The sequence below is a fragment of the Pogonomyrmex barbatus genome, unplaced genomic scaffold (genome assembly GCF_055798465.1).
Source record: "Pogonomyrmex barbatus isolate J1 unplaced genomic scaffold, ASM5579846v1 scaffold9, whole genome shotgun sequence".
Taxonomy (NCBI): Eukaryota; Metazoa; Arthropoda; class Insecta; order Hymenoptera; family Formicidae; genus Pogonomyrmex; species Pogonomyrmex barbatus.
The window spans coordinates 3,691,361-3,708,911 of NW_028297193.1; the positions used below are offsets into that span (position 1 = coordinate 3,691,361).

At 31.8% G+C, this 17,551-nt stretch overlaps 1 protein-coding gene and 1 non-coding gene across 3 annotated transcripts; one reads left to right on the forward strand and one right to left on the reverse strand.

Moving 5' to 3' along the window:
* Window positions 1-7,380: 7,380 nt before the first annotated feature.
* Window positions 7,381-15,719, reverse strand: LOC105429106 (uncharacterized). 2 transcript variants are annotated; one of them, XM_089084487.1, is made up of 7 exons: window positions 14,782-15,719; window positions 11,781-12,051; window positions 11,224-11,435; window positions 10,118-10,503; window positions 9,625-9,908; window positions 8,589-9,220; window positions 7,381-8,407 (listed from the first exon to the last, which is right to left on the reverse strand). In XM_089084487.1, exons 1-7 carry the CDS (start codon window positions 14,814-14,816, stop codon window positions 7,960-7,962), a joined length of 2,268 nt encoding a protein of 755 aa, XP_088940613.1. In that variant the 5' UTR covers window positions 14,817-15,719; the 3' UTR covers window positions 7,381-7,959. The 2 variants fall into 2 exon arrangements, with proteins under 2 accessions (XP_088940613.1, XP_011640157.2); XM_011641855.3 differs by having other exon boundaries at window positions 9,625-9,896; window positions 14,782-15,712.
* TRNAL-AAG (transfer RNA leucine (anticodon AAG)) lies at window positions 13,174-13,255 on the forward strand. The gene has a single exon. It is a non-coding gene; the product is annotated as a tRNA-Leu (tRNA).
* Window positions 15,720-17,551: the final 1,832 nt, after the last annotated feature.

A 17,551-nucleotide genomic window follows, 5' to 3' on the forward strand; every position in this document is an offset into this window, starting at 1 on the left:
TTTATCGCATTTATACATATTCATTCTTAAGGATCTTTCACCCCCGCTCTTTGACGCTTCTTTCTGTCGCAAATTTATTTGAGAATTGAAAGAAATATCCTATAATTATGAATAATTATGGAACTTTTTAATGTTGTTGTAATATTGTATTTTTGTGTATGCCACTTGTGTTTTAATCTGAGAGAGATATATTAAAAAGAATTTTTTTTAATTCTGTATTATTATTCTCAAAATGTTAATATTGAAAAAAGATGGGAAGAAAATTTTTAATTATTGTATATAAAATATTGATTTACATATTTATAATAACAAAAATTAAATATATGTACATATTTTAACATATTCAGTAATTTTCTCTTCTATCTTTTTCCACAAATTATTAATTGAAAAATATTTTATAATAAAAAATTTAAGAAATTAATCTGTTCACACACACACAATACAAATCTCGACAGCAAATCATATTTTAATATTGTTTAAATAAATAAATAAATAAATAAATGTGTACGGAAATCGCAAAAAATGTAATTATCACGAAAATATGTGTTAACTAAAAAAGATTAATTCTTAATACATAAACATATATAACTTATCTATTCTTAATTAACTTATAATTATTTTATTTTACTTAGGCATATAGTTCAAGTTCAATTATACAAACTGTGTTTTTCCACATGTTTTATATTAAATATAGAAATGCTATTTGAAGAAGAAATAGAATATCAAATTAAATTTGTTAATGCTACTGCTATCCGTGCAGATACTAAAAATACGTATCAACAACAAAGGACTGTCGAAAATAAGAAACGTGATAAAAAATTATCCCTTTTTTCTTCAATCATTTTTATTTACTATTCATCTTCAATATCCGTGGAAAGAAATAGCCGCGATGTACTATAACCCATTGTAAGAATGCTTCTACTTCAAAGTAAGCAACCTTGGTATAAAAGAGCAAATTGAGACGTAAATTATTAACAAGAATGGAAAATTGTAAAATACATATTAAAAACCACTTCGGAATCACTTTTTACAAATTTATGAGAAATACTTTTTATCATTTTATCATTTTAACTGTAAAAAAAGGAAATTTAGAAATAACTCCCTCTCTCTTTCTCTCTCTTTCTCTCTTTTATTTCACAAAGATATTTATATAGATAATTTTTAAAATATTTATTATATATTTATATTGTAATGCATGTTCACTTACACGCACAATTGCTAGTGATTAGTTATGAAAATCTGCAATAATCTGTAATATCTGTAAGGACGAAACTTTCTATTATAAAGTTCATCGAAATTATGCGAGGATTCACTCTAGCCATAATATTTTGAATATGGTAATGATACAAATAATCCTATAAAATGTTGTTATTGTAAGATTGTAAATAATTTTATTATCTACCATTTTCCATTATGTGTATAATATATTCGAGATGCATGTGTCCATCTCGTACATAATACACAAATACGATAATTTGTATACAATTTTTATAATACACTTTAATAATGCATTATTTAAGAATATTTAATAATAAAGTGCTTTTAATGTTATATGTCACGTAACAATATTAAAATGCACAAACATCCAAATAATCTAAAATGTGAGAACATTAAGCGTACATGTTGTTTTCATAAATAGATTATGCAGTAAACAACTGCATAAACAAATATTTGGATAAAATATAAAGAGATTGTTATCGAAGAGATAATTCAATAAATCAAGAGCTAAATGTGAAAATAATTTTACTGAAGAAAACATATAAAATTAATCAAGAAGAATTAAAACGTGAATACATTATGCGTGCAGGTAAACAAAGGGAGATAAGGGAGAGAAATCTCAGTCCGGTCTACAATTTATCAATGCTAATTGACCGTTAATTCAATGAACGATAATCCAATGGTTCACTTGCTGCTATGCCAACGAATATATTGTCGAAACCGCTACTCGCCGTGCTTTAGTGAAATTCCACCCTAACGTAATTAAGCAACGCGTCATCGAGGCGCAACTTTATCGTTGTGTCCAACGTCGTCCTGCCCAACACTATCTCCGCCATTAGCACTTCCATCGTCTGAACCTCCTTCTTGATGCTTTAGTGATATCACCTCAATGATATAATTCTCAATACTTTTCATATCGAACTTTGGGTTATTTTTGAAATAATTCATCCATTTTAAACGTACTTTACTTAAAAAATATATCTTTTTGTCTCAGAATCGTCTGATTTAAGTTCAAAACTGAGCGGCAACTTTCTTATTTATATGGCATATAATACGTTTTTCACAATTAAATAGTTATTTGTTATTAAAAAGTTATTTATTTTTTAGCAAATAAATTTTAAGATTACTCTCTTTTGTTTCGTTCTATTTGAAATTTGTAAAAGGTAATATAAATTATTTATTGACATGCAATTAGAAATTTATAAGATAGTCAAATCTACATAGCAAAAGAATGAATGATTTTTGTTTTATTGTATCTCGAAGAATTTTAACAGTGGAATAACTAGTCGTCTGAACCGACATCACACGACGTTTCATAAAAGTCATCAGAATTAAAAGAATGATACGGACACCAATATCTATATCTAGATGTAAATTGGAAATTTTTCATAATATAACAATTAATTTAATTAATTAATTTTAGAATAGAGATTTTCAAAATAAATTTTATAACTTAATGATTTCTAAAATTTTTAAAAATTATTTACATTAAATTGATACTTCTTATTGTATAAATTCATTTTTTTGTAACAATGCATCTGTTCTAAAGATACAAGACAAATCCGTTTCCTGTTTTATGTATTCAGATACAATTCAAAATGATAATAAGCCAGAAAGAGACAAAAAATCTACAAAAAAATAAAAAATACTTAAAGAACACGATAAATGGCATTATTTGATGGGCAGAATCTTAGATGCCTAATAATTTTTCTTTTAAATTTATATACCTGTATACAAATTCAAGAACGATTGCTTATATCGCGAATCATGTTATTTTTAACAGATTTGCGACGTAGCAGCTCAAAATCATAACTAAATTTTCTTCCTTAATAAATCGATAATGAAATTTGAAATCGATTATTTTCTCTCTCTCCACGAAAAATTTTCTTATTGTAAAAAACCTCACCTCAGTTTAAACTTGGAATCTCCTGATTATCCATGTCGAATATCTTTACCGATCCGAAAGGAATACTTAATTTAACTACGACAGTTAACAAAAACACATGTGTATTTATACACACATGTGTATTTATACAAATTGCTTTACAAAAAAAATATTATTCGGAAAACAAAAACATATGATCAAAAGACAAATTAAAATGTTTTTATTTATGAAAAATATATCATATTTTATTATGAGAGCATAGTCTTTTTTAATTTTTTTTTTTTAAACTAATTAATAACATTTATGCAAAAAATAATTTGAAGAGGAAAGCATAAAAAGAAAAAAGAATTCACCGAGGAATTCGTTAAATATTCGGTTGTTTTATTTGTCATTTTGTCAAGATAGTTTATCGGAAATATATAGCACATTCCAATTGAATGTGTTACGCGCACCATATGAAACCATGTACGTGTATGTCCGTGTATGTCGTGTGCGAGAAAGAAACAAAAGCGTAAAAATCTGTACTGGACTTTTAGCGACCTGCGAGTACGAGGCGGGCGTTAGATTAAAAGCGGAATTAATTAACTCATGTGCATGTGTAATACATTGATGTATGCGCTTGTGTGCACCACCGATGCTTTATGCATCGCATCCTTGCCGCGTGCTATTACACTGGTGATCGCAATGGACAAAGGAGGATTGATCATCCGTTTCATTCGATTTCGCGGTGAGGCTGCGCACGAGTTTCCTTTTATCGGATCATAAATGAAAAAAATGTTGCCATGCACACGAACGAGACGCGGCCTACACACGACGATAATGTCTGTAGTTGTAAATGCTTTGTAACGTAATGTAATTCGAATGAAATTATAACTGAGAGATTTTGTCTCTGACATTGAATTTGAAATTATCCCGCTGGAATAAAAATCTTTATTAAGAACAGAATTTTCGATGTTGACACGAATTTGAAAGAATAAAGAGGTAACAAACTTGTGTTTGTTAATTTTATTTCTTATATTTTATTTTGTTAATTTTTTAAAATAATTTTATTGATCTCATTTATTTATTTCTCCTATTTACCTACTTTTTCAATACCTAAAAAATTATTGCTACAATTTTAGATAAGAAAATATCGATTTTAAATTCTTGGATAAAAAATAAATTGCAATAAATTGAAGCTAATATTCTTCAATAATTAAAACAGAGGAATAAAGGGCTAAGAGTAAGTTTATTCTCACAGCCCTTTATCTCTCTGTTTTAATTAATGATAATTTCGAGAGTATCAATTTTATATATTAATTTTAATATTCTTCACTTCCTTTTTATAATAAAAAAAAAATCTTTGTCATATGTAAGTAAGAGTAAATCGCGCACACATTCGAGTCAAGTAAAATAAATATTTCATTTTATTAAAATTAAAGCATGTTATGTAAATATTAATGTATGTTAAATATGCTTTTAGACATCGCTAAATCAATTTTAAAATTTTAAATTTTATTTTTATATGCTTCAGTTATTTCACGCACGTATCCAAATTTTGCGTCAGTATCATATCGACACATAATCGATATATAATGATCGACGATGCGTTAATGTAAATAGTTTCGTAAATATTGCGTAACATTTATGCGCGAAAGCACCATGGCAGCATTTCGGCACGTTTCAAGAGCCATGCACTCGGATATTCATGGCATTCGACTCTAAGCATCGGTCGAACTCGATAAATGCATAATGGAAACGAAGCACAAATGGATCGATCCGATCGATAGACGCGAATCATCGACGAGAATTATTGCGTTCAACCTAATTATCTTCACTATATTCCTGTTCCGTGTACAAGAATCGTCTTTTATTAAATCGTAACGTTTCAAATTTCTCCTGAGTTATCAGGAAATGCTTTTGTTAAGCTTAAAAATTTACGTTATGAAAATATTTGTAGTTTGTAATAAAATATTGCATTTTTCCCTAGAGTATCTCCTTTGTGTAATTCGCGTTTCAATCTTTTTCTAATCTACACGTACAAATAAACAATTGTGAAAACTTCCCTTGCGTAAAGAAACTCTGTGATTAATACGACAAAATTAATTTTGAATTTATTGCAACATTACGTTTTATTCACATAGAGATATTTTATATGTATTAAAATGTTAAAAACATATGAAGATTAAAAATAAAAAAGTAATTTATGTCAGATGTCATGATACACTTAAAAGTAATATAATAACGTTGAAATATTATTATAATATAATAACGTTAAAATATTTAATTTTATAACGTTAAATTTAATTTGTATTTAATTTTTTCAATATTGAATATTATATTAATTTCATAGAATACTAATTTCCTAGAATAATTTAAACTACTTTTAATTTATATTTATATTGATTAATTAATCTTTATTAAAAATAGTTAGGTACAATTAATTTGTAACTAATTATTTTAATTAAAATTTTGGATTGTAAATTAGTTAATTTAAAATTAGCTAGATTGATTGACTTGATTGATTATGCATCTTAATGATTATTCAATTTCAATTATTTTTCTTAAGTGACATATAGTGTTACTTAAGACAGAAAAATAGAACAAAAAACGTGTGAATATGTATAGGAGATTACGTATTTCAAATACATGAACGCCGACGACAACGTAGGAAGTTAAATCACGTCTGCGATCTAACGACGACGCGTTAGATTCATTCAACAACTGTTTTTTCAAGCGTGAAATCTAAATATTTATACGACGCCCTGCTACGTTGCAGAGATTAGAAATAACAGCAGTCTTTTACGACATATGTGTAATATATTCGGCAGAAATTACGATTGTCCGGTCGGCGCCCTCCGAAAGCGTGATGTAACGCGGGTGTGAATGCAAAATACACGCGTTCACAAATATAGCGGGTGCGTGTTCCTCGTTTGTATAATTACAAGTTACGAGCGTGCTAATGTTGAATCTCGCAAGAATCGTAGGAGGAAATCGTGTTCCTGCAGCGACATGTATTCCGTTATGAGGTCATCCGGGAAAAAGATATAAAAGACTTTACTTTTATCTCTTCTATCGAGTTTAGCTAACGCAAACGTCAAGTACAGATGGCGACGTTATTCATATGTGTATGTTGAATATGTGTCAATTATTTCTTCAAAATAGAGAATCATATTTTGGAGGCAAATATGAGTATTTTCTCTTTTATTTTTGTATATGAGATCTATGGGGTATATGGGGTTGTTGATGGCCGGAGCGTTAGCTTTTCTTCACGTGGCTTTAACGAACAAAAATTCTTGATTTTAAATCAAATAATTTACATTTAGATTCATCAGCTTTTTCCAGAACTGTAACTTTACATTTCTTCGAATTAGAACATAACGGAGCATTTTGCGAAGGCCGAAATGTTCACCGTAAAGGGAACTATAGAAACTACTTACTTTCTTGCGTTTGAAAAGGAGGAATTATTTTTCCACTGAATTTTAATTCAGTAAAGCCGAAAGTTCTATATGACATGCAAAGCCTTGTAATTTACGCAGTAAACTCAAGAAATTCTATAAGTCATTATTATCAAATATAAAAGGATAAAAAAGAGTTTGATTTTATCACGCTGTTATTACATTGCGCAGCAAATAGCAAGGTATTAATTGCTCGCAGCAAAGAAGTACGCAGTCGGAATTATGAAACGTCTACTTTCTTGAATATTACACTTATTCATCAAATGAGAAGAAAAAGAAACGTGCAATTTCTTTACCCCGAAGAAAGACGCCAAATTGAAAGGCAAATCTTTAAAAAAGGTGTACGCGAGCATGCAATTATGCACAATTGCTTGATTCGGATCAATCAATTCTTATTTGAGATATTAAATTGCGCAATCGATATGCTACATCAGAGAAAATTCCTCTCTTTCTCCACAACACCAAATATATAATTACATGGGAAACTAAATTTAATGGTAGCGGTTACTAATAAACTAAATTCGATGAAGTATTAAAGGGATGGCGAAAATAGTGGCTCGCGAGGGCGTATAATATCAACTTATGATTGGTTAAAATGTATATAAGATTAATTTTCTTAGTCGAGATAACCGAATTATATTAATACAACTAAAGTTATAGCGAGCGTAACTTTCTCAATTAGCGTAACTATCGGCTTACTGGAACTTCCCCATTCATGATTTCTCAAATCGTCCAACATTCTTTAAACTGACGGGTTTTAATATTTTACTTTCAAATCAAAAAGTGTAATGCAATTTTTTAGCATCAACAAAGTAATACAATGTTTGAAAAAAGATCGCATAAAATTGAATATTGTTTATACATTTCATCATACATAAGATTAACAAATGGCAGTAATATGAGGTATTTATCTATTGTTATCTTATTATCTATTGTTTATACAACAATTAATATAATTTGTTAAACTAGATAAAAGTCTAACAGATTTATAATATGGATTACAAATCTATCTATATCTAATTCCTTATAGTCCATATTTAAGACAAAATCTCAATCGATTCCCAATGTAGACTCTCTAGTAAAAACATCTCATATTTTTTATATTAAATTAAAAACTACATTAAAAATACATACCTTTTAAAAGATGAGATTTTTGTATTTGTTTTGAAAATCTCTGCAAAAATTGATTTTATCGCTATAACATAATTCATATATAAATATCTAAAAATTAATTTAAACAATTGATTTCTGTTATTTTACATGTAAAGTTTTACATGTAAAGAGGCAGTGTTGATTTGCCGTAGATTTCGTGTTTATCACATAACGTAAAAATTTCAGACAACAGGATTCACGATTTATAGATCGTATTCATTCGTGACTTATGGATTTATTTTTTTGCAAACTCTTAATATCGGGGATTTAGATCGTATTCGTATTGTCGTACCATGGCGGCATCCATCTAGATGGTGTCTTAGGTCTTCCGCGAGAAACTGGTACCGGGACATCAAAATTCTTGTCGGTACGTCTTCTACGATCGTTACGTCTACCCGATAAATTCTTCGAAGCGTTATCCAAAATTACAAATGGTTGATCGTTGACGCGACGATCCTGCCTGCTTCTACCAAAGCTGGGCGAATACGGCCTGACATCGTTGTCCCGAATCGCACGGTCAGCTGAAGGGCTGCGTATTCTTTCGGAAGACTGTCCAAAACCTCGACCAAAACCTCGCGGCTCGTTGTCGACATCGCAGACGTGCAACCGATAAGTCGGACTGGGAGATCGCGTCCTCGTAACGATCGCGCGATCCGTCAATTCCGTCAACTGCGTCGGTCTCGGCGCCATTGCGGCTTGAGACAACCTGGAGCTTCTGAAAATCGCAAATCGTAAAAAATTATTATTTACTAAAAAACCCCCCCCAAGAAGATAAACATTTTCAAAGCCTTTTATCCTCAAAATTTCTATCCAGAAGAATCTTTTATTTTAAATCGGAAATCTTGCGTTTTACTTTATCTCGATATTAAATATTTAATTAAATAATTCAAACGTACCTTCTGCTAGCGGGCGGGGGTTTCCCAGTGACATTCTCGTCGTGAATCCGCGTATCTAATATGCAAAAAGCATCCTGTCCTCGGGCGACAATCGGGGTTTTGTCGCACTGACCGCCACCGCTATCATTCACCCAGTAATGTTCTTTCTTTGTCACGGTGCACGGACTACGATCACCTCTACCATGAGTGGATCTAAAGTCACCGCAATCTTGACGATCGTATTTTGCGCAATAAACGTTCCTGTATTCCGGTTGAAGCTCCAGATTACCCTCCAGCCGCAGATTAGCCGGCATCTTCAGCGTCTCGACTCTCGGTACATATCCATAAGGAACATACTGGGATCTCACCTCGCTGGTAGGTTCGTATTCAAACGTACGACATTCCTGAATTGGTTTGCCAAAGCACGCGCTACTACGACCGGAAGAAGATACTCCTGTCGGCCGCAACATCGACGGCGGTTTACGATAGACAGGACGATCACGCGGATAGTCGAGATATTTGGATTGATATTCCGGATCTTGGTCAATTTTCATAGAAAACTTGGAGCGCGACGGCGAAGTCACTTTTGAACCATCGGCACGGCCTATCTCGATTTCCGGCTTCGCGATCTTCGGTCGTTCACGTGGAAAATCCTAATAAATAATTATAACTCTATGTAATTTCCTATATAAGTATACATTTTTTTTACTTCAGAAATCTTAAAATATAACTATATGCAAATTATAATAAATTAGCTTCAATTCATTCGCAGTACATGTACGATACAAAAGAAGAAACATTTTTCTCTCTCTTTTTCTAATTTTTTAAAAATAAATTTTACATTATCAAATACATGTGAAATATTAATTTACTACACGTAAAATATTAATTTATTTTAACATCGTACAATACAAGAAAAATTCACATTAAGTTCCACGTTTGACGTCATAGTTTAATATTAAAAAATTACAGAAAGAAAATAGGATTTTTAAATTTAAAAAATGGCTTGAAAATTTCATATAATTAAACATACATTTTTAACACAAATAATTAATACCTTGTACGCATCGCGATATTCCGGAATTTCGAGCGGGCGGCCATTTAGATCCTCCAATTTCGACACCAACATTTTCATCTCCTCATCTTTTTTCCGCTCCTCCTCTTGGCTTTTCATCCATCTACCTTCTTCATTACTGTCTTTAGCCCGTTCGGCTATTTCTTGTGCCTGTTTAACGGAAGGATGAACGAAATTTTCGGTGCTCTCTGTGTTTGGGTAAAAGTCTCCGCCAGTTTGTAAGTGCGTTTGAGATTTTTGTGGCTGCAGTTTATCTGTAATATGCACTCCAAAAAAGGGAATGGAGATAATAACCCTAAAGAGAGCTACTATATTTGACTAACAAATAGATTTTAAATAACAACTTCAATATTATTTCCCTCAACTCCTAGCGGAAGATATTTTTTTTCTTAAATATAAATATTTTTTAATATCACTTTTTACTTATTCATTCGTCATTTAATATATCATTTTTATTTTAATTTAACATTATTACCTTTCACGCTGTAATCTCTAAATACATCGGTATATTCCGGCATGAAATAAGTATCTCCCTCAAGCTTTAAGTTTGTGCTTCGCCTCAACAATTCTGGTCTTCGTGCGCCCACGAACGGAACGTACTTGTCCTGATTTTCCGTCGCTGTTTCCAGCTCACCTTCCATCTTCAGGTGAGTAGGTACACGCATGAGTTCCGGTCGGCTAACATTCAGCCACTCGATAAATTTCTCGCATTTCTCTGTCATAGTGTCCAAATCGCCTTCCATTTTCAACGACGTAGGTCGACGCATAAGCTCGGCACGATGCTGGCCTTCATAAGGCACATACGCAGAATATGTTTCCGTATCGGTATAAAAATCGCCGTCGCACTTTAAACTGGTACCCCTTTTTGCAAAATAATAACGATCGATTTCCAATGTGAAATTAATGGTAAGTAAACGATTGAAATTAATTGTAAAAATTTTAAATAATCTTCTTAATTTCTTCAACAATATTTATATGCAGCAATATTTAACATCTATAAATTAATTATTTAAAAAATTTTTAGATTATTTAATGAAAAATATATTTTGAGATTTTAATAGAATTTTTATAGAAAATATATAATTTACATTATTACAAAGAATTAGATTGACATATCCGCAAGAAGATAATTTACGTAGCTGTCGTAAATCGCAATGTCTTGAAATATACTTTTGTACTTTATTAAATGTCACAGAGGTCCACAATAAAAAGCTCAAGAAAGCACAAAGCCGATTTCGTTGCCAATTTAGTTGCATGACAGTTAGTTTTATGCTTCTTCGATTTGCGTAAACTCGCGTGTCTCGGAACAGTTTCGATATAAGTTTACGAATTTATGATGGAAAATAAGTCTTAGTAAAATTAACTAAACGAACAGCCAAATTAGAATTGCATATCAATCTACGTTACAATGTAATATTTTATTGCACAGTATTTATAATTTTATTATTTTTATACTCTATTAAAAATATCATTCATTATTTCTATATTATTTTCTTACAGTTTCTATCTGAACAATTATATAAATATATATGGCTATTATAATTATGTATTCGTACAATTATCGCATTAATAACAGTTTACCTTCTGACAGGTGAAGGACGTCTGAACAAAGTCTCAAATTGCGGAGCTCTTGTCTCCATCACTTCATTATCACGAACCATTTGCGACGTACTCTCCTGTTCTCCTAATGGATCCTCAATGACATCGGGCTCTTTGAAATCCATGCAATGCGAAGATTGCGCATTCTCGGGAGTTCCATCTACGCGTAAATAATCTTCAGGCCAGACATTTTCCTACATATTTGAATATAAATCAGCATACTTTCATTTTTAGCATAATTTTTAACTTACATTTTTTTAATATATAAAATATTAAAGAAGATAGACACTCGGTACTCGCAAAGAACAATTAGAAATGTTTAATTAACACAAGCATAGAAATTTATGTTTCTGTGTATTTGTGACGTAAAATTATAATTTTAATTCAGGTTGTTACATTTTATATATTATTTTAGCAGGATCTCATCTTTTGATTAATTCTAGTACAATTCAGATATTATTTACACTCTATTTTAATAATTAAAAAGAACTTAAAAAGCAAGAATCTCTTCAGAGAGTAATTATATCTCATATCAATACCTTAGAGAGTTCTTTGACATTTGCACCAAACGCACGCCGATATTCAGATGCAGAATACGGAACTACCGTTTCCGGATGAGATGGCAGATTATCCTTCGGTCGATCCTGCACGCGTTTCCTTCGATAACGAGCCAGCTCGTCGACGGTTAATTCTTCGAGAAATGGCCATCTCTCCTTGGTCTTACTCTTACGTCCTTTCCCCTTGCCTTTATCCTGCGCTACCTCGGAATCCGAGGACGATTTGGCCCCCCTTCGAGTGGAGGATCTTTGCCTAATCGTAATTAATTAGAACCATGACACCATGCGTTTGCAATAATTTCATTTATATAAATTTTTCATTCTTCTTAGAATACCATTATTTTTTTAATTTTAATTAAAGTAATTTTATTTCTATAAATTTTATTTTTGGGGTATTATACGTCTAATAATATTCTTATTGTTTTGCTTTTGAAGAAAATTATTTGCCATTTTTCGCTTCATTTTTATATTATAAGCTTTGCTAATTTAGACCGTCGACTTCACGAACGTTCCGAGCGGACGATTTGCGACATGATGTGGATGGGTAACACGAGCTTACTGAAGATGACGAGGTACCAAAGTCGCGAATTAGGAATATAAGAGGGCGGGTCGGCTAGAACGGCGAGGAGGCACAGGGAGGACGAGGAACAGGAAGAGAGTGGTACGATGGTACCGCGTGTGTATGCGGTTACAACGGGCTCTTCCAGACGCGACGAATCGATCTACGGAATGCGCGGAGCTTGAAAAATAAATCTCATCCTGGTCTAATGGCTCGCCCGCACGTCAGTCCTCGTGAATTATGTCGAAGATGAGCGTGATACCCATAAGATGTCTCCGAAATGTCACAGTTTGAAAAGAGATTTTAAAAAATGAGAAAATTCATTTTTTTAGCTAGATTTTAATTTGGAGCATTAAAATAATGGTCCATCTTCAAAAAGAGTCGCGATAAAGACTGCGCGCGTGCGAGAAAAATGATAAGATATGGTCTTCATAACCAATTAATAAATAAATCATTTATTAATTAATCATTTATAATTAATATATAAATGTTATATGATTATTTATAAATTAATTAGCATGTATGTAATTTAAGCAATCCAATCAAGTGAATGTATATTTTTATCGTTAAAAAGTATCAAACAGATATATGTAATTAATATTTTTAATATGTGATATTTCTATCTGTCGTCATTTCATTGACATACGAGACGTATAATATCTGTGTTGTCTTATTACAAATTGGTCTGAAATATTTTATGCAAATAAATTATACATATATAATATTTAATCCAAAGAAAAATAAAATTATTACTTAGAAATTAAACTATCACATAACAAGCCGGTATGTCAGCGTGAAGGAGATTAGATGCCAAATGGTAACGTGGCCGAGCGGTCTAAGGCGCTGGTTTAAGGCACCAGTCTCTTCGGAGGCGTGGGTTCGAATCCCACCGTTGCCAAATTTTTTTCCTTCGAATTAAAAAAATCGTCTTAATTTTTGCAATCATATCGCATATTATGCAAAAGACTACCAAAGGCATCTTTCCTATAACTTTATATCTCTCTACGCTCGGGAATTCGACAAAACGCGCAACCTAATGAATTTAAATTTGACAACTGGATTTTTGGCGACACTTGTCTCGTTCTCTCAAAATTGTATCGTTCTCTTTTATTCCTCGCCCTCTTCGCTCGCTCGTTGATTTACTCCCTGGTCGATCCGTAATGTCGAGGTTTCGTTTTGTCCGACCCAATGGCCCCGATTTAAACAGACCCTACCCTTCCCCACGCCGACTTTCTCCGCACGACAAATTTGTATGCGCGGCTAAATTAATGTCCGTGCCACGTGGTCGCACGCACTGACTAACTCGCGATTCGACGTGCCGCCGGCCGGTCAGTTATTCTGCGGTCTCAGAATGCGTGATTCAATCTGAACGCATTTTACAGAGCCACCAACGGTGCTTGCACGCGAGCTTTCTTCGTAGGAGGAATCCAGGCCGTGGCCATCAAAAGTCTCTCACCTATCTCGTCTCTTATCGCCATGCTTTTCATATCAGCAAGGTTTAATTAAAAACACGAGACAATCATATTTTATTTTAAATCTTTTATCTTTATTTATCCCTCGATCCTCGAAAAGTACCGCACCGCTCGGTATTCCTTTACCGCATTACTTTGTAAAATTAATGCGGTAAACGATATCCACCCGTTTAAACTGTTACATCATTGTCTAGGCGTGATCTAACGATCGAAGCAAATGGGATTAAACGGCGATGATCATTTAGGCGAAAGCGCACCTGCGAAGTGCTTGCCATTTATCAAATTAAAGAAGATTATCGAAAGTCCTGTTTCAAAAAGAGGAAATTAAGTTAGTATAGACCAAAATCGATGACCGTAAATAATTTTCAACATTCGATTAACAGATCATTACTAGATTGTTACTAGTAATCACCTCGTTATGAATATTCCACGTGCTACATAGAACAGATACAATGCCCTGAATCTCGAATATATCGCGCTATGTTAATTATAAAATATTTTGTACTCATAAATCCTGCAATTCTATAATTAATAATGCTAATAATTTGTTTCCAAAAGAGAATTCCTTAAGAATAAAATAAATAATTTGAAAATATATTTAAGAGAAGTGTAGAAAAAAAATAGAACACACGGCAAAAGGTGCAGAAATGTAGTGGAAACATTTTTGCAAGAAGTTTATTTTAATTACTTCTCATATAAATAATCTGCATAATGGATGGTTTATCTAGAAGAAAAAGATAAAAAAGAAAAAAGGTAAATCATGAAGAGGGATAATTACATTTCGCCGATAATATTCTTGATACAATATCAACATTTCGTGGGGATTAGTGTCTTCTGTAACAGCGAGTGAACGAATAATTAATCTAGGAAATCCGAGTTAAGAAATAAATTAAATGTGTAGCGTATGTATATACTTCGATCGGCTGGCAAGAAAAGCCGCGCGAAACATTACCTTTTACCGAGACGGTCGCTTTTGCCCTCGCCCATCGCATCGTCCTACCAAGCGATCGTCCTTCGAGGGATGCGAGTTGATGACGATCAAAAAGAACGGAGGATGTACCGTTTCCGAATGAGATTCGCGGAAAAAAGAAGAAAAGGAAAATGTGCGAAGGAAGGTGTAAGCGGAGCCAAGCCTTCCTTCTGGCGTGACTGGCTTTTCGGAGATGTTGATAAGAAGGTGCTGAGCCGGTGCGATACACCTGCGCAGTTGCGAGGGTTGGTCCGCCCAACGGCAGGGTGGTGAATAGGTGGTTTCATAGCGCCGAGCCTAGGTGAAATTACGGTGAAATAACACGGCTCGATGAAAAAAGACTTAAAAATCTCTGCTTTAAAAACATCTCATCGAGCTATTATATAAATTTTTAAAAATTTGAGATTAAAATTATAAAAAAAAAACCATTTCCACATATTTCGCTATACCGTGGCGCGCGATACGTCAGAAAAATTTTATCTAATTCAAAATATTTTACTGGAACTTTCAAACTTAAGAAGGAATTTATTAAAGATTAGGATTTATGAGATATTTGTAATTAAATAAATTGAGTCTATTATATCGCAAGAATAAGTTATTAAAGATCAAGAATAATTTATAAATTTTACCAAATGGTAGACCCGCCATACTGCATATATTTGTAATTCTTACAGTAGCTTGAAGACAACATTATTGTTGTAAAATTGTGTAATGTATTATTAATACATTAAGCAATGTATGTGTTAATAAAAGAATAATCAGAATGATGCATGGCCCATGAATGAAAGAGATTCATTTATAATCAAATTTCAGATTCAAATCTTTGATATTCCTTCTACGTATGCTTCACTTTCACAGAAGATTAATTGGAGAATTGAAGATTATAAATGAAGGAATTGTTATAAATCTCTAAGTTGATGTTTTATATATATATATATATATATAAGCAAATTAATAGAGGCCTAAAAACCTGCGAGTCGAAGAATGTAATAAATATATTACATTTTATTCTTTTTATTATATTATTTTCAATTATCAATTGTCCATTTGTAAAAAAGGCATGTTAAATCGATATTCGAATGTATCGAAATTACTGTCATTCTTCTGCGATTGATTCCGCCCATTGATTCCTTGCGCTTACTTCGTGAGCGGCTGTTATCGCGAAGATCATTTTGACAGCTGTGTTGTAAAAGAGATTAATAGTGTAACAATATTTTTAATTTTTAAATTAACATTTTCCTACTTCTTTCAATTCTTTTCCATCCGAATTTTTACCCACCCGAATTTTTAGTATTGCTATCTTTAACATTTTCCTATTTCTTTCAATTCTTTCCCACCTGAATTCTTACCCACCCGAATTTTCAATGTTGCTACCTACCCGCGAATTTTCTCATAGTCTCCCTAACTATCTAACTGAATACCTATTTTGTACTGGCTAATCCAGCGGGATTTTTAATCCGCGATCACTCAATGAAATATATTTAAGAAAGGAATTCAATATTTAAAAATCTATGTTCAAAAGCATAAATAGCATTTTATCATTTCCCTCCCAATAATTATGTGTAATTGTATACGTATACATAAAAATTTTTATCAAGCATATGTTTTCATTCATTTTGATCAATATATTGTCGATTAACTTTTTCTTATTCTTCAGGCCAGATTGGACCTATCTTTCGTTGCTCCTGGCCACGTTGCTTCATCGTCGACCATATAGCCAGAGATTCTGGCTATATATAGCCAGAGACAATAAAGGAAAGAGATATATTCCTTCAATTACCTAATCAATGCCGGTAGATTTTTTGCTCAATTTTTACACGCGTCCATCGATCGTAGAATCGTGTCGATCGCGAGGGCCATTCAAATATTAATAAAATATGAAATTTGTGATAATGATTCTTAAAGTTAATTTATTAATAATATCATTTTTATGCAACACGCGTGATTAATCTTCGATTCAAAGTAAAAAAATTCGATTATATATTATAAATAAATTTTAAGAAAATTGAATGATAAGTTAAAAATATTGCAAATAAAAAAAACGATTGTAATCTGACATAATGAATACTCTAACATAATGAATACTCAAAATGAAAAATTCTAAGGCCCATATTATTCGTCCGTATTATTCGCAAAAACTGTTTACAAAAACAGTTATTTAAATCTCATCATGAATCAGATGAGAATGATGTAAAAGATTCAGAATGAATGACGTGAGATTCGAGCGAGGTAATAAATTTCTCGCATAATTAGCATATCAATATTACGCAATATACAATGTTACAAGTTATTTAGCAATATAAACTTTAAATATCAAATATACGCATTTACATAAATCAAATACAGTGATATGAGCAATAATAAATTTCATAAACAATGTAAATGAGAAAATCTAATATAATATGTTAACAATACCTATATTAAGATTCAAATTAAAGATAAACTTTTATAGATTTTAATACAAAATGAATATATTTTAAATTAATATTTTGTATTTGTTTATATTCCGCAATGAAACAGTTACTGAATCTCACGTCATGTTAAATTTTGCTTTAACTTATGTAAAGCCAAGTTATTAATTAATATAGATGGATAGATTAAACATGATTGGAATCAAATCGGCACGTTTGTTATATAATTTGTTATTAATGTTTGTTAATTGTTTCACTGATACATTACGTGGTACATTATTTAAAAATTTTTGGACATATCAATATTTGAACTATATAAATCTTTTATGCACCGACTTAGA